This window comes from Littorina saxatilis, linkage group LG1 (genome assembly GCF_037325665.1).
Source record: "Littorina saxatilis isolate snail1 linkage group LG1, US_GU_Lsax_2.0, whole genome shotgun sequence".
Lineage (NCBI taxonomy): Eukaryota > Metazoa > Mollusca > Gastropoda > Littorinimorpha > Littorinidae > Littorina > Littorina saxatilis.
The window spans coordinates 69,114,927-69,133,732 of record NC_090245.1 but is presented as its reverse complement, the minus strand read 5'-3'; the positions used below and the strand labels follow the sequence as shown (position 1 = coordinate 69,133,732).

Sequence of the window (18,806 nt, the reverse complement as noted above, 5' to 3'; positions counted from 1 at the left end):
TTCAATATTAATGGTGGGCATTAAATGACAACGCCCATGTAACACGAGAAAATTACTCCCACGAGATTTTTACTCCGGAGTAAATATGTCGTACGAAAATTGTACTCCCTTCACGAAAAACTTACTCCCCCATGACACGAGAAAATTACTCCCCACGACAGGTGTGTTCCGAGTCACATTTCGGTCGAAAATGTTACTCCCCTGACGAATAAATAACGAATAAATTATTCCACCCTAACACGAGCAATTTACTGCCCACGCCAGGTGTACGCAACTTTTACTCCCCTGTCCCCTGTTAGTCTTGGTGATGGAAGGGGTGGAGGGAGGGTAGCGCGACATTTGTTTGCGCGAGATCACGTATTGGCATTACCCCTTCGCCCGCATCTCATTTTCGCGTACGAGATTTTTACTGGAAGTAAAAAAATTGGGGAGTCAAAATTTCGTGGAGGGAGTAATTTTTTCGTGCCTTGGGGAGTTCTTTTCTCGTACGAAAGGTGTACTCGGAGTAAGAATTTCGTACGAAATTTTTTACTCCGGAGTAAATATTTCGTGGAGTAAGAATTTCGTGTTACACCGGCATTCAAGAACCCAGCATCGTCGAGACCGTCTCGTAGTTAGTGCACAAAGGCAGGATCTTAGTGGTGTATGTGATGGCGAGTCGAGCAACAATATTTAACTGCGACTTGATATGATAAATGCTCTTCTGCCAACAAAAGGATATTGTGGTTGATAGTAATACACCCCCCACACACACACACACACACACACACACCATCTGTATGTCCTTTAGCGGCCCATTTACCTGTATATCAATTAGTTTCAAGCTAATAGGCTTTTGTTCGTCCACTATCTCTGTAAAAAAAACACTAGCGGCACTGCGTAGGATCTTTCAGCGATAATAATTCTAATGCAGGTGGAAATGAGGCTGGACTGTACCGTTTAGCAGTATGAACACTACCACCCCACCTAAGAACCCGCATTTCAATATCATTTGTGTGCTTTAAATGACAACGCCGCCGGCATTCAAGAGCCCATCATCGTCGTGACCGTCACTGTGACGTCGTTACTGAACAAAGGCAGGGTCTTAAGTGGTGTATGTGATGGCGATTCGAGCAACAATATATAACTGCGACTTGATATGATTAATGCTCTTCTGCCAACAGAAGGACATTGTGGTTGATAATAATTCTTGACAACAGTATTACGCCCATAAGCCTTGGTTGCTGCATGTGTTCTGTATGCTGCTTTGTATTTATTTATTTTTTAAAGCAAAATGATAAAATTAAAATAAACTGAAAAAAGCCTTGGCTACCAAAAGCTGCCACCAAAGATGCACTGTCGTTTATAAGCCGCTTACAATCAGGCATGGCATCGACACACATCTGTTCTTCTTGTAGTGTTTAAACTGGGAGAGAATCATAACCCCCTCTGTCAAACAACCCCGAACCGTTATATCACGACAGGTCCTGCTGCCATTTATAAGATGCTAAAAATCATCAGGCGTGGCAGCAAACGCGCCCTATCAGACAACCCCCGAACAGTTAGATCACGACAGGCTCTGCTACCAACTGTCATTTATTATGAGTTCTTTCTAATATGCTGACTGTTAGCAAATGATAACAAGACATGTCGAGAAAAAATATATCAAAATGAGCCTTTAGGCGAATTTTGATAGAGTTTTCGAGACATGTCTGTTATCATTTGCTAACAGTCAGCATATTAGAAATAACGGTTTTATTATCCGTGCGTGGTAACAAACATAATACCCGAAGCGACCCTGCAAGTAAAGTGTCGCCATTTTGGCTTGGTTGGTTACAAGGTAAACAGAGCAAACAAAACAAACATCCAGCACACTTTCAGCTTTCAACAAGTAATCTTTTCCAAAAAGTTTAATTCACAACGTGTCCCTTCTTTTCTGTGCATATTATCATAAGAACACTCAACAACAACAAAAAAACAGAACACAGACTCGAAAATGCTAACAAACAGAAAGTCCGAAATTGGAACGTACAGTTCTCGGAAGAGCCATCTCAAATGTTGCACATTTGTGTTGCACATGCGCAGTTGAATGTGGTTGAATGTCAGTGGAATTGAATGTTGATCGTTGCATGCGAGAGGTCACAGTGATGGAACATTGGCGGATTTTGTCTCGTTGGAGGCATGGCAGGTTCGTATTCCGGGTCGAAAAGAGCTGCTACCTCGTCGTTGCTGAGTTCCACGTCCTGTCGGATCGTCTGCTGGCTTGTGACAGTCGCCGATGCAACGAGACGACCGCGTTCGATTCTGCTTCCCGTCGAAGTTCCGGCTGGTTCTCCCCGCGAAGTATGACTTGGGAGCAGTGCCAACTGCATATTCCCTGTGAGCTGGGACGACATGGCAGCTGCCATTTCTAGTTTTTTGGCGGTGGATGTTTTTTGGTACGGTTGGAGGGAGTTAACAGTTTTGTGACCGGTGACACTGATAATGTCAATTGGACTGAAGTTCTTGTCTGCGAGTAGTGTTGCACCCGTGGCTCGCATGCTGTGGTTTGTGTATATCTGCGACAATTGACACAGCTCACTCAGCTTTGCGATGAACTTCTTCATAGTATGGACGCCCATGGGTCTGTTGTCATACCATGTTTCGTCATCTCCATGGAACGTGTTGACAGGGTACTTGTTGTAGCTGTACACTGGACAGCTGCTGTCCCCAGTCTCTGGCATGACTCCAGTCACAAGTTCTTCGTCTCCAGCTCTGTGATTCTTGGTGAGTTCATCAAACCGCTTGATTACATATTGTTTCCCTGTTGTTTGATCCATCTTCACTTCGAACGTGTCTTTCGTCATTTTTTCAAAGTTTCCAGGCCCCGTCTAAAAAATTAAAACCGGACATCAAACTGAACTTTGTTCAAAAGGCCAGTGGGGGTGTTGGGAGACATGAATTTTGATGCGTATAGGGTTTTGAGATCTTCTTGATTGATGGCAGGTGTGTGTTTGACGTCTGCTTTCCCTTCCGCTTTTAGTTCCTGCATGGCAACTTTGAATAGTTCATTGCTGGAATGAAACTGGCTGCCAGTCATTATGTTGAATGGTTTGTTGTGGGGAGGATATGAAAGATATCTGTTTAGTCCGTACCTCAGTGCTTGCAGTGACTTTCCTCTGTACAACTCGTTTTTCTCTGTGCGCACGCCCATGTAGAAATGCCCAAGAACCTCGTTGAGTTGCTCAGGGGTAAAATCCTCAAAGTTGACTGCTTGTCGTTTTTGTCTGAGGAAATCTCGCAGACTCTTTGCAGCGTTTATGTTGGCTCTCTAAAACAGAAAGAACAAAAATAGCCTTTAATTTCATTTTTAAGTATTGTTTACTACTTGACAGACAACAATTGCCTTCTTGTGGATATTTTTTTTATTCGCAGGGGTTGCTTGCACACATTAAGTGAGCTATGCATATGCATAGTGTTGTGTTTAATGTTTGCGATCTGTGTTCATTGATTGTTGTGAAAGTTTAGTTATCCATACCATGGGTGGGTTTATTACATTTGTTAATGTACATTTGTGTAGAGCTGGAACTCAAGAAGGCATCTTTATCATAGCTGTAGGCTCTTTGTTTTTGTTCTTGAATCATTTTTCACTTCCAGTCTGTGTTTCCAAATCCAAAGCCAAAACCACTATTTTTTCATTGATAAATCTCTTGTTATTATTCATTTTAAAATTTGTTAATTGCATTCATGGGGGATTTATTTGAAGGTTTGTTACTTGACTGCATGTCACTCAGCATTGGTCACATTACTGCTATTGATAACATTCATTATTAAGCTTTATCAGTGATATCACTAAATGAGCAAATCAAATGTGAATTACCTTTGTAGCTGCTGGTGTCAGCAACATCTTTTTTGCCTCCAGTTCTTCAGTTGAGTACTCGACATGTCGTTTGTTTGCCATGTTGCCAAAAGCACATAGGTGTAGTCTGCTACTGACAGCACAAAAAACAGTTGCTTCCCTTTACTCAGTATTAAACTGACTTGCCCTTCTATTTCCCTCCCACCGACAGAATTTGCTTTTTAGCACATTTTACACAGTAAATTGCATGGGAAAAATGTCAAAAAGGGACATTCAATTCACCCTGATGTTTTTTATATTAATTCTTATTTTGTCGTGGTGATTTTTAATGCGATAAACAAAAAGGGTCCCGCCTTGACCGTTATAAGTATAACATTTAACAGGTCACCTAGAATCAGTCCTGAATGGTCACATAGCCATAAAGGGCACTAGAATGATAATAAAACACGCTAAAAATCATGGCATGGTAGTAAACACGCATCTGTTCTTCTTTTAGTGTTTAAACTGGAATCCGGAAGGGTATCCTAACCAACTCTACCAGACGCCTCCTGACCGTTAGATCCCGACAGTCCTACGACCAAATGTCATTTATAACAGGCTAAAACGAATCAAACCTGTCCGGCGCGTCGGCTGTTTTCTCTATAGCGCGAGCGTGTGCTGTTTAATCGCACCAGGAATTGCTTAAGGCTTCGGCCGTGTTCGCATCGATTTTTGTTCCTACGTTGTGGAGACATCCGCGCTGCCAAAAAATCAATAGTTTCAAACTTTCATCAGATTTCCATCACAAGGATTGAGAACCGCTTGACGTGGTTGCTTCAGGCATAAAAGACAGCTGTAGAATTTTGAAAGAGCAAAAAAACCTGTGTTGATTTGATTTTTGTTTTGATTCGATTTTTGTGTGTGTTTCTGTTGTTGAGAAGTTCTGCGTTTTCCAGTTTTTATTTTCAAGGGAGTTGTGTGTGTCTATCGATTTGTATTACGTCCTTCATATTTTGTCGATGGCTAACTCGAATGTTTTAATGTCGGCGTTTTTACATTAGTCAAGTTTTGATTCAAATTATTTTACGCATATTTGAAGCTGCGTTTTGGTCGTTCTGTCGTTATAATATTTTACATTGCGTTATTTTTAATTTCTTTCTATTTTATCTTCTATTTCATTTGATGTCATAACGGGCTCTGCTAAATAGGGCGGAGCTGCATTTAGGGCGGAGTTTTGTTTCGTCTTCTTCGCCGGCGTCTTCTTTGAAGTCATCTTCCTCTGTTTCATCCTGTTTTTCTTCGGGATGCTTTCTTTCTACCCCTTGGCTGCCTTATGACGGGTATACCCGTCATGCGCTTGTGCAGCCGCAGCGCCTTAGGACGGGTTTGCCCGTCTTCTCCGTTCAGGAATTTTCCAGAAATGCTACGTCACAGCTGCTGACACACAAATAGCAGCCAATGGCTTGGAAGGATACCTCATTCTCATGAATAAACATAAATGGTGACGCGGTTTTGCGTCTGAAGGCTATTTGAGTCACTTGAGAAAAAGTGACTCTATGTAATCGGTCAGTGTTAGTCTGTCCGGCCGGCCGTCCGGCCGGCCGTCCGTAGACACCACCTTAACGTTGGACTTTTCTCGGAAACTATCAAAGCGATCGGGCTCATATTTTGTTTAGTCGTGACTTCCAATGACCTCTATACTTTAACGATGGTTTCGTTGACCTTTGACCTTTTTCAAGGTCACAGGTCAGCGTCAAAGGAAAAATTAGACATTTTATATCTTTGACAAAGTTCATCGGATGTGATTGAAACTTTGTAGGATTATTCTTTACATCAAAGTATTTACATCTGTAGCCTTTTACGAACGTTATCAGAAAAACAAGGGAGATAACTAGCCTTTTCTGTTCGGCAACACACAACTTAACGTTGGGCTTTTCTCGGAAACTATAAAAGTGACCGGGCTCAAATTTTATGTGAACGTGACTCATTGTGTTGTGAATAGCAATTTCTTCCTGTCCATCTGATGCCTCATATAATATTCAGAACTGCGAAAGTGACTCGATCGAGCGTTTGCTCTTCTTGTTTCGGCCTTGGCGACAGGGTAGGGGAGAGAAATCTCGACTCGTCAAAATGGCTAACGGTGACAGTCGACCGGGCCCTAGTAGGGAAAAACAAAGCCGGACTGACGCTACAGGCGGTGCAAATGATTATGGATACTGACAGGGGAAGGGGTAGATCTTCTTTCGGACGATTCGTTGGAAACAGGTAGATGACAGTGATTATAATCCTTTCTTGGAGCAAGCAAAACAGCCACCTGTGTTTGATCCACAGGCACCGGAAGATGCGCCGGACTGATTTTTCAAAAGTTCATATTTAAACATTATTATAAGCCCAACTAATTATTATTTCCATGATTAGACACTAAAAACAGATTTTTGGTTCAATTTCCTTTAAAAATAACAAAGGTTTTACTTACCTACCTACTGCCAGTTTGGAGCTAGAATTTTTTGTGAATTATTACACCCCGAACTTCAATATTCCCTGGCAGTTAGGAATGCACATACGCAAGTTTTGATTGGCAAGGAAAGATAAAAACAAGTCGCGTAAGGCGAAATTACTACATTTTAGTCAAGCTGAGCGTGTTTTTAATCCAAACATATCATATCTATATGTTTTTGGAATCAGGAACCGACAAGGAATAAGATGAAATTGTTTTTAAATCGATTTCGGAAATTTAATTTTGATCATAATTTTTATATTCTTAATTTTCAGAGCTTGTCTTTAATCCAAATATAACATATTTATATGTTTTTTGAATCAGGAAATGATTTAGAATAAGATGAACGTAAATTTGGATCGTTTTATATAAAAACAAAAATATATTACAATTTTCAGATTTTTAATGACCAAAGTCATTAATTAATTTTTAAGCCACCAAGCTAAAATGCAATACGAAAGTCCGGCCTTTGTCGAAGATTGCTTTACACAAATTTCAATCAATTTGATTGAAAAATGAGGGTGTGACAGTGCCGCCTCAACTTTTACAAAAAGCCGGATATGACGTCATCAAAAGTATTTTTCGAAAAAATGAAGAAAAAAAAGTCCGGGGATATCATTACCAGGAACTCTCATGTCAAATTTCATAAAGATCGGTCCAGTAGATTGGTCTGAATCGCTTTACACACACACGCACAGACAGACACACACATACACCACGACCCTCGTCTCGATTCCCCCTCTATGTTAAAACATTTAGTCAAAACTTGACTAAATGTAAAAAACGAGAGAGAAAGAGAGAGAGAGAGAGAGAGAGAGAGAGAGAGAGAGAGAGAGAGAGAGAGAGAGAGAGAGAGAGAGAGAGAGAGAGAGAGAGAGAGAGAGAGAGAGAGAGAGAGAGAGAGAGAGAGAGAGAGAGAGAGAAACGAAGAAACTAACCAACAAACTCACCACCAAAAAAAGCAACAACAACAACAATAATGCTGCTTCAACAAGATAAGTAACCCATCTTGCACAAAGCAGCACAGCACAACAAAATCCTATCACAAAATACAAACAAAACAACAACACCAACCAAACACACGGGCTGAAGAAGCTCACCTTGAGATGCCTTGGCGTGATGTCCCGGGTGACGACCGCCTCCTTTTTCTCCACGTCCGTGTCGCTCAGGGGGTAAATCACCTCCCCGATGATCTCGTCACGGGAAAAGCGGTCGAAGCTGAGCACGACGAAATGCAAGGTGATGCCCGCCATCTGCTTGGCGTCGATGCCGTAGAAGGTGAAGGTCTCGTCGTACTTGGGGTTCAAGGTCTTGCGCACCACCCTCGTCTTGCACTTGTGCTTCTTCTCCGGCAGCAGCTGCAGCTTGACGTACGGGTCGCAGCCTCCCACGCTGGGGTCGCGAGGCGGGAGATCGTTGGCGCGGATGATGCTGACCATGAGGGCGGCTTTGGCCTCGTCGTGTTCCACGGAGAAGCTGAGGTTACCGAGCTTGGTAGGCAGCGGGGAGCGGATAGGGGTGTCCAGGCCTTCGCCCGAGAGGATGCCTTGCTCCGCTCTCAGCATGTCCTCCTTCTCAGGCGTGGCGCCGTCCTTTTCGTTCTCCAGGTACACGACGTCGCCCTTGACGTGGATGGGCTCCGCGCCGCCGCTGCCGCTCATGGCTTGAAAACTGGTCATCGGCATGCGTTCCATGCTGGCCTCGCTGGCTCCTGGAGGCGTGATGGGGCTCGTCCCTTTCGACTTCATCACCTTTGAAAAGAAAGAAGATCTTTGTTAATTAAGGTGGTTTTTTTTAGATGTGGATGTAGCAGTGAGTGCTGGGACGGGGCGGTGTATGCGCAAACTGGGACAAGGAACAAGAGTCGGGACAGTAAAAAAAACAAAAAAAACCAAAAACAAGGGTATTTTGATAACAGGTAATTGGTTAATTGACAGTATTCTTTTTTTTCTTTTTTTTAATAAGAGACGGTAGGTTAATCAACCATATTGTCGATAAGAGATCATAGGTTAATGAACGGTGTTTTTTCATAAAAGGCAATACATAGATCGAGATTCTGGTGACTACTTTGTATTATGTTTCATAAAAGATACCTTACCTGCAGATCTGTCCAGGCTGTTAAATAGGATGAGAACATCATATATCGCTTAGCCACATAGCTATATAAACACCCAGGCTTCTTTCCCAGTGGAATGCTTTGGCTGCATTCATTTTGCAGGTTGACGTAGCAGTCAGAAAATATATTCTTACTGTGAAACAAGTAGCCAGGCCGTTGATTTTTACGATATGTCCCAGCGGAATAATGTCCACATCTCAATTAAAAGCCTGAACATATCTGTGGTGGCCGGCGTAAATGCTTTTTTTCAAGAATAAAAATAAATCATTAAACATGCTTTAGATATCAACAGCATATTGTATTTTTGTGCTTGATTTGGAATGGTCAGCAGTATAAACAAGCTACACATTATTTTCTCTTGTTGATATAATAAAGAACTATTATTTTGTGTACATCAGTTTTGCATTTCACCTTGGGTCCGCTGCCAGATCCTCTAACGGGTAAGCTCTTCTTGAAAGATCCTGAGCTGCTTTCCTGGAGGCCCTTCTTGATGGCGGAGGAGAGTCGGTTCTGGGCGTTGCGCATGACACGACGGCGGTAGCACTTGTAAGCCATGGCGGTCATGGCAGCCAAAAAGACCATGCAACCCGCCGCAATCCCCACGGCTGCTCCTGCTGTCACTGAAAAGAGCAGAGAGAGGACCTGGAATTAGCGATGATCATATGCATATTGTTTTGTTTCCGTATCACTCAGACTGTAATGGTGTTTAAGTTTGAAATTGTACGTTTTTTTCGTACCCCGATCGTTGACAGTACCTCGAGATAATTAATGCATGAATTGTTTTTATGTTTTGTTGTTGGTGGTGATTTTGTTTTCTTGTTTGCTTGTCCAAGATACATGTTTTTATGCTCGGCATTATGTTCTGTTCTAGTATTATCTCTTGCATTTAAGAATGATGTGAGCCAAATCGTTTGTATTTGAAAAGCGCATGTATCAGGGAAAGAATGGGAATGATGGATTGCTAGTAGTCACGATGTAACAAAACACACTCAGACAATGAACCTAAATGAATCCTCCGTTGTTGTGATTGTTATTTCTACCACCAGTGCAGCTAATGTATACGCAGCTTGTTCTGTGATCATGGATGTCATAGACATTGAAGGTGACGTTCGGCTTAAGCAAGGCATTGAAGGTGGTGGGTGCATTGTGTTTTTTTTCGGACATCTGTCTACTGTCACTGAATCAACAGCTACAGAACAGTATCGGAGATCGTGATGACCATTCACAATAAACAAAACTTCTCTGTTATGATAGAGAAGAAAAGGACAAATGAGGTGATTACAGACTCGAAAACAACATCTGCTGCCCATTGAGTTTAGACATTCCCATGAAAATAATGATCAGTCCTTTGTATCACAAGCGTTTTATCCGTTTTCGCCATTAATGCATCTCGCCGGGGACTGTAGTTGTCCTAATATAGACGAGAACACATCTGTTTGTTCAATTGTCTTATTGTTGTTTTTACTCAAACCAGAGTTTCACGAAGAGATCGAGATGCACGATTGTTTAAGAAAAAACAATAAGGAGTGTAACAAAGATACGAAGAAATAAAACAACAAAAATAGAAAAGTCATTAATTTTGAATTATAAGGTATCAAATGCAATTCTAAAACAAATTCAATTTCGGGATTTTCAACCAATAGCTTTTGAGAAGAAAAGCAAGCTATGACAGAAACCACACATAAAACAGCTGAATTAAGAGCATCACGGGGGAAAATGGAAAACAAAGGAATGCCAGATTGAAGCAAAAGCCAATTACACACGCAACCACAAGAAAGAGAGGGGTAGAGATTGGACTTCACAGAAAAGACGCCGTCATGGACATTCATTCATCTGTCACGTGACTGTCCTTCGCGCATGCGCAGATTTGCCAGTTCTTTTTTTTTTTGCCAACGGGCTTCCCATAATTCAGGAATCTTTCCTGTGGACTCTTCTTTTTGTTTTCTATTTTAAACTCAATCCTTCTATACTCCCATTTCTTCTGCTGACGTTCGGCTTAACCTGTCACCCCAAAAAGAAATGTAAAAACACTCGTTTCGATGTGACATTTTAAACCTGTTAAACTGCTCCAGCCTCAATCGTTGTAAAAACGAGAAGAAAAAACTCATGTTGCCAACGGATTGGCTCTTCTCCTTCAGGGGATCGCTAAAGGGGCCACACAAGTGCTGAATGCTTCTGAAATTGTGGCGAAAATGGCCTCCAATTCATTTTCCTTTGAGCGATCGGCACATGTGGTGTAAACACATGTCCTTTGCTTGTTCAGTGGAGCAGAATTGCTGAATGTATCTCCCCCCTCCCTCGTCACCAGCATAACTCGACCTTGTGGAGATTCTCTTTCCATCCCAGTTTTACCCCAATCCTCCGTAGCCGTATTTATTTGTATCTATTGCTGCTTTTAACATTTAAAAAAAAATCTGTTGCTTGCTTAATTTAGGAGGAGCGCAACAGTTATATTCACCCCCTTGCTCATCCCCAAAACAGCTCTTCATTTTGACGTCCAAATCATCCTTCTTCCTCTTTTCCCTCATCTTCTTCGTTTTGCTTGTGTACTAGGGCAGAATGGCCGACATTATTCCTCATCCCTTTACCCCGGCACGGCTCGATCTGCCCTAGGTCGCTTCTCTGCCCAAATTTAACTTCCCTCGCCCCCATTCACTCTTTTTGCTTGTTTGGTAGCGCAGAAAAGTGCAGATTGTATTCATTATTCCTCTACCGCGACACATCTCGATCTGCCGTCGGTTGCTTGCTTCTCTGCCCAAATTTAACTTCCCTCGCCTCCATCCACTTTTGTTTTGCTTGTTTTGTTGGAGCAGAAGTGCAAAGTGTATTCATTATTCCTCTACCGCGACACATCTCGATCTGCCGTCGGTTGCTTGCTTCTCTGCCCAAATTTAACTTCCCTCGCCCCCATCCACTCTTTTAGCTTGTTAAGTGGCGCAGAAGTGCAGAGTGTATTAATTATTCCTCTACTGCGGCAAAGCTCGACCTTCTGTCGCTATCCCCCCCCCCCCCCCCCCCCGTCCCTTCCATCTCTCCAAGCCTACCCCCCTCTCTCTGCCCCCATCCCTCCCACCGGACCTGTCCCATTCCGTTACCAAGGGAGCCCAGAAAAGATCGATATGCAGGCGATGCCAAAATGAAGCAGATTTCCTATACTCGTACGGGGCGTGAAAAGGGCAGGCAGTTCTATTTTTAGATTCGGACAAACGTCCCAAGTTTGTTTTACAGGAGCGAAGGTGCATGGAGTCTCTTAGATTTATAGGAAAGACCGCTCATTATATATGCGTAGATTCGATGCAGTGCAGGCAAACATAACTAATTTGCTTTACATGAACAAAGGGACAAAGACTCTCTTACATGTATTGGAAAGACCGCCAATTTTATGTGTAGATGTAGGCAAACATAACTAATTTGCTTTACATAAACAAAGGGACAAAGACTCTCTTACATGTATTGGAAAGACCGCCAATTTTATGTGTAGATGTAGGCAAACATAACTAATTTGCTGTACATGAACAAAGGGACAAAGACTCTCTTAGATTTATTGGAAAGACCGCCAATTATATGCGTAGACGCAGGCAAACATAACTAATTTGCTTTACAAGAACAAAGGGCCAAGTACTCTCTTCGATTTATGGGAACGACGGTAAAATATATGCGTGTAGATGCAGTCAAACATCACTAATTTGCTTTACTGGAAAAAAGGCACATGGACACTCTAAAATGTATTGCAGCTACGGCCATTTCTAGTCGTACATTTAGGCAATTATGGGCTTTAATTTGCTTCACATTTGAAACAACCCGGTAAGAACTCTCTTTATTCTATCGGAATGAGAGTCAATTATATTCGAAGATTCCGGCAAATATCTCTGATTTGCTTCACATGGAAAAAAAACCACCGGCAAGGACTCTCTTACATGATTGTATTAGAACAAGGGCCAATTTTATTCGAAGATTCCGAGCGAGAGAGAGAGAGAGAGAGAGAGAGAGAGAGAGAGAGAGAGAGAGAGAGAGAGAGAGAGAGAGAGAGAGAGAGAGAGAGAGAAAGAGAGAGAGAGAGAGAGAGAGAGGGAGGGAGAGAGCAATACTGGTCTAATGTGTGTGTGTGTGTGTGTGTGTGTGTGTGTGTGTGTGTGTGTGTGTGTGTGTATCTGTCTGTCTGTCTGCCTGTCTGTCGTCTGTCTGTGTCTGTCTGTCTGTCTGTCACTAGAACTATCTTTTTGTTGTGTTTTCTCTGTCAATCATTTGTGATATTCCACGGATAATTTGGCGAGGGACGACGAAAGTGAAATGAGAAAACCAGGTAAAGCAAAACACACACAGTTTCTCTTCTTGATTACGTCATGCCAATTCTTGCACTGAATGGCTGAATCTTTTACGAAGCAAATTGTCTGTTTTTTCTTTCCATCATCAACAGTTTTCCCAATCTATACATAAAAGCCTTTCAGGCATCTAGCATTGCGATGCATAACCCTCCTACTCTTGAACAGACTGAAATACTTTTGATATAACACTGACTCAGGAGCATCTAACATTTTCAACTTGAACTTAATTGTAAGATAAGAGTGAAATTTCAAAAAGAGCGAATATACATAGCCTTCTGGGAAAACAATCATTTGTGACAAAATTTCAGCTCCAGTATTTTTCGTTGCTTGGCTTCGCTACTTTCTGTTTTTCTTTTTACCAATTCTTTATCCTTTTGTAAAAATAAGATTCGAGACACACATAATTCTAACGTCTTTGTTCTTATTTTCATAAGAAATGATTTTTGATTTTGTGTCTAATATTTCGTTTCAATATCAACAATTGCACGCTAGTAAACCAGACCTTCAAACATAACATCATAGCAAATACTGCATTTTTATTAACTTGAGAACAAAGAAATCTTCAAAAATCGATCATGACCAGCAACATAGAAAGCAACAAACTACAAACAAAACAATCCAGAGCGCAGACAGATAATGTAAACAAGACTCCATCGTCGCTTACCGCCTACACTTTTCAGCGTGGATAGATTATGTCAATGTTGTTATCGCATAATCAATGAGAAGAGGTCCCCCCCCCCCCCCCCCAATTCCCAAAGTACCATCACGAACACTGTGTCTTTGTCCCCCAATCCTTCCCCCCGTAAACAACAATCATTCACAGACACAGAAAAGGTGCGTACCCAGGCTCGCATCCCTGCACCCCAAAACAATATCATTATAAATGAATGACGCGGGCGAGGGCCTTGCTTTGTGATGCTGATGCACTACGCCGAGAGAGAAAAGCAGGGCAAGAAATCGATAGCATTAAACTAAGATAGAAGATGGACATGAAAATGACAGTTAGTGGATGATGGCCAAACATTGCTCGGACAAAACGCCTCACAAGGATATACTTAACCACACAGAAACAAAAACAGTTCAGATATATTCTTCTCACTCACCTCCTTGAACAGCATCAGCGGCAGGATGGAGTCCCATGTTGGCTCAGTACAGAAGACACACAGATACCCCAGAGTAAGAAGAAATCAACCTGCAGGTTATACCAAAACCTTTTTGCGTATCTTCCTTTCAGACGAATCTCAGTCTAGACAATCAGTTGGAAACTGTTCACAATCAGGCCCTGGGTCCAAACGGTGCCGTCTTCACGAAGCCATCGTCGGTCTTCTTCAATATGGCGGCCCGAGAAAAAAGAAATGGCTTCTCTTGGTGCTTGTAGCTCCTGTTTTGCTCTAGACGCTAATTTAGTTCGTGTACGTCGCGCGGGCCACCTTCTACCTCTCTCTGGCTGTCCTCTTTCGTAAAGTATTGATCGATCCTAGGCCGACAGTCTGCTGCTGCTGCTTCGCTCGTTGCTTCCAGGCATCGGTGCCAGAGCGGCGTCATTGATGACGTCACGGTCGATACTGCGTTGTGATTGGCTGACGCGGTTGAGGTCCTAAGCGGGTTGAATGATGTAGATTTTGTACGATGACGAGAGACAGTGAAATAACTATAATGAGGTGTCTGGTGTGTCATATATATAGACGGGGGCTAAATTTAGATGGACGCTTGTGAAAGTGTTGTATTGGTTCGGTGGTGTAACCTGCAAAGAATGGGATGAATCCATAGTATATGTAGCGGATTAGCCTCGAATATAGCGAAACATTTGTACGATTCGGATGCATGAATTCGAAAATATAAACATATTTTACTTACAAACAGGCTGATATAGAGACTCATGCTCACCCAGTCTGACCATACGCACAGACAAGCTAGCTGAGAGAAACAGTATATACAAAGAAACAGACACACAATCTTTGATACAGGCACACACTAATTCATGTAATTAACGTCGCGATGGCCGCCAGACAGACCGAGAGACAGACAGACAAATACACAGATATGCACGCTCGCGCTCACACACACACACGCACACACACACACACACACACACACACACACACACACACACACACACACACACACACACACACACACACAATCATTTAGACACACATACACATTCAGACAGACAGACAGACACATACACACACACCCACACACAGACACACACACACGCGCACACACACACACACACACACACACACACACACACACACAGGCCGACACACGCACACACACATGCAGACAAAGACACACACACACACACATATACACACACACACACATGCACACATATACACCGACACACATGCACACATATACACCGACACACATGCACACACACAAACACACTTACACACACACACACACCCACACACAGACACACACACACGCGCACACACACACACACACACACCCACACACACACACATACACTCACGCACGGACGCATGCACCCCCACTTGCATGCACGACACGCTTACACCATATTCGTAATCACTTATTTATTATTTATTTCTGGAATTAAGGCACACAAAACAAGTCTATTTCTCCGTCTCAGAAATCGCCCAAACATGTGGTCAGTAAATCTCTTTTAGGTAGGGGAAAATCTTAGAAATAGTGATAAAAGCGTTGTGTGTAAAAATGTTCATCCAAAATAAAAGAGGGAATGTAGAACTCAAAGGAGCAAAAGTTTTCGCATCACAAAGTGCCGACATTTGATTGAAAACAGGAAATTGAGCAAAATAATATGTTCTGCTGTTTAGATCGTGCACCATTACAGTCTTCACAGTCCAGTTACTGTCTCAAGATTTCAAAATGATGCGAAACTGTAAAACTTGAGATGGGGAAATGTTGTTTTGCGATCGATAAAACCCACCATATATTCCAAGTGCTTACGGGAATATCCGGAAGTTGCCGAGCTTTCAGGTGAATGATCTTGTCTGCACTTTGTGATTCCTGTAGATGTAATAATGGCTATGCATTTGACACCTCTCAGAACAGCTCGTTTGCGTTGAATGGAGATGCAAAACATTGACATTCACACCAAAAGCATGATTTTATTTTCGTCGTCCTTGATTTTTCTAGAGGTGCCATGCCTTTTCAAAAAGAAAATTTAAATCATGTATTTGATAATGAAATCAAAACTTGACTAAATGTAAAAAGATTGGTTGGTCCATGTTACTGAAACTGAAAACCGGCTGAGAACTTGGACAAAGGGGAACAAGCACGACTGAAACTGTGACCAAGACAAGGTTGTTTCCCCTAGTGAATGGTGTTATACAATCATGCCAGCCACGAGTGTTTGTGAGCTTCGAGTTGTTACCTAGAAACGACTCAGCAGACAGAACAAGGATGCGTGTCTTTCCACTTAACAGTTTAATTGACTACAAGTATGTGAAGTAAACTCCATTTGCAAAGGTACATATTTTTTCTCATATGGTTGTTTAATTGTTCGTGTGTGTGTGTGTGTGTGTGTGCGTGTGTGCGTGTGTGTGTGTGTGTGCGTGCGTGCGTGCGTGTGTGTGTGTGTGTGTGTGTGTGTGTATATGTGTGTGCGTGCGTGCGTGTGCGAGCAGACATTAAGACTACTACAATTTGTTTGATATTGTGAGCGCCATCTGCAGGTACGGTTTTCTTCTAATAAGAATTGTGTACATTTGTACCTTTCTTTGTTTATCAGTTATTCAGTCAGTTCGCTTGTAAGTTAGTTAGTAGGCTAGTTTGCTTGTTTGCTTGTTTTGTTGTTTGTTTATATGTTTGTTTATTTTATTTTTTTTATTTTTTTAAATCTCTATTTTGCTTGCTTAATGCCCTTTTTGTCATTTATTTAAAATGTTAGCCTAATTTTACTTAACGTCTTTTAAGGTGTCGGTGTGTGTATGTGTCAACATTAAAGCGTACCTGTCTTTAATTGGTATATCAAATGAGCAACAAATAAAATCCAGTCAAGTCCTTCTGCAGAAGACGCAACATTTTAGTAGGGTGTGCGACAAAAGGGCGATGCTAAAATCGTAGAGGCACAAATGGTCGGGGACATTTGGTCGAGAATCAACATTTCGAGGGAGATAAAATCTCGAATCAAAAGGTCAAGGTGACAAACGGTCGAGGATTGAAGAGGTCGAGTTATACATTTCTGCTTGCATGCAACTTGCTGTTGCGCCGATTTTTTTCGCTCGGAAATATCTAGCAGCCGTCATATTGTTTGGCTATTTAATTCACACAAAAAATGCTGCGTTTAGTGTCCCCAACGTATGCTTTGTAAATTACATATTATTGTATAAGTCACTCTTGAAATGCTGTTAAGAACAGTACTTTGAACGAGCTGTGTTCGTTTAATGTTCACTGATTGTGTGTGCGTACATCGATGTTTGATATTCGTATGACGATCGAGCGTCGTAGCTTTTATTGACTTATTGTCAGCTTAAGTCATAATCTTGCCCATGAAAACAGTTGGACTCGCATCTCAGATCTGACCAGGCTTTTTATATGGAATAAGAACATCCCTCGATCTACTTCGACATATACCAAAAATCAATTGCCTGCACTGCTTCCGGTGGATAATATGATTTTTGTATGAACTCATTTTACTGATGACACTATTGGTTTTTAGTGAAATGTATTCGTCAACAAAGACCCTATCTTAACAGAGCATTCAGACTGTTGAGGTTTTGTATGTGTGACCAAGTAAAGCGATGATCTTATCCCATTAACAAAATTCTGGTTAAATCTTATGTTTTGGTATATATGTGTCCTGACTCGTAGTTGCATGGTAACCTAGAAGCAACACGGGTCTGTTCACATTGAACAAGTATATATCCATTAGTTCAAGATATCATCTCGATGTTCTGTTCTGGGTTGTCGTTTTGTACGCGCATTCTTCAAAAGAGCAGACGGTTTTCTTCATTGGTCGTTAAAGTTATTCGTGTTACGACGTGTATACGTTTTCTTTGCTCGGCTCTGTGTGCTTGGTTTGTTTGCTTGCTTGCTTTTTAGCGTGTCTCTAAAGGGGAGAGGTAACTCAGACTTAATATTTAATGACCCCCCCCCCCCCCACCCCTTTCCCTCTCTCTGTTGTCCCCGAGGTAATGTTCTTTTTATATTTAGTCAAGTTTTGACTAAATATTTTAACATCGAGGGGGAATCGAAACGAGGGTATGGTGTATGTGTGTCTGTCTGTCTGTCTGTCTGTCTGTCTGTGCGTGTGTGTGTGTGTGTGTGTAGAGCGATTCAGACTAAACTACTGGACCGATCTTTATGAAATTTGACATGAGAGTTCCTGGGTATGAAATTCCCGAACGTTTTTTTCATTTTTTTGATAAATGTCTTTGATGACGTCATATCCGGCTTTTCGTGAAAGTTGAGGCGGCACTGTCACGCCCTCATTTTTCAACCAAATTGGTTCAAATTTTGGTCAAGTAATCTTCGACGAAGCCCGGGGTTCGGTATTGCATTTCAGCTTGGTGGCTTAAAAATTAATTAATGACTTTGGTCATTAAAAATCTGAAAATTGTAAAAAAAAAATAAAAATTTATAAAACGATCCAAATTTACGTTTATCTTATTCTCCATCATTTTCTGATTCCAAAAACATATAAATATGTTATATTCGGATTAAAAACAAGCTCTGAAAATTAAATATATAAAAATTATTATCAAAATTAAATTGTCCAAATCAATTTAAAAACACTTTCATCTTATTCCTTGTCGGTTCCTGATTCCAAAAACATATAGATATGATATGTTTGGATTAAAAACACGCTCAGAAAGTTAAAACAAAGAGAGGTACAGAAAAGCGTGCTATCCTTCTTAGCGCAACTACTACCCCGCTCTTCTTGTCAATTTCACTGCCTTTGCCGTGAGCGGTGGACTGACGATGCTACGAGTATACGGTCTTGCTGAAAAATGGCAGCTACTTGACTAAATATTGTATTTTCGCCTTACGCGACTTGTTTTTTTCTGTTTTGTGTGCAGTCCACTCTGCTGCCCAACCCTACTCACATATCCGAGTGAAATAGACATGACCGTA

At 41.7% G+C, this 18,806-nt stretch overlaps 1 protein-coding gene and 1 long non-coding RNA gene across 2 annotated transcripts in view; both read right to left on the bottom strand.

The window, feature by feature from the left end:
- LOC138977123 (synaptotagmin-4-like) overlaps nt 1-14,198 on the bottom strand; it is a 42,750-nt gene extending 28,552 nt beyond the window's left edge. Inside the window, exons 1-3 of the mRNA XM_070350035.1 lie at nt 13,838-14,198; nt 8,821-9,029; nt 7,394-8,044 (exon numbers count right to left, since the gene is read on the bottom strand). Coding sequence (XP_070206136.1) covers nt 7,394-8,044; nt 8,821-9,029; nt 13,838-13,874 — 897 coding nt within the window. The 5' untranslated portion in view covers nt 13,875-14,198. The remainder of the gene's footprint in view (nt 1-7,393; nt 8,045-8,820; nt 9,030-13,837) is intronic.
- On the bottom strand, nt 1,874-3,953 carry LOC138977138 (uncharacterized). Its single transcript, XR_011459234.1, has 2 exons — nt 3,839-3,953; nt 1,874-3,289 (listed from the first exon to the last, which is right to left on the bottom strand). It is a non-coding gene; the product is annotated as an uncharacterized lncRNA (long non-coding RNA).
- Nucleotides 14,199-18,806: the final 4,608 nt, after the last annotated feature.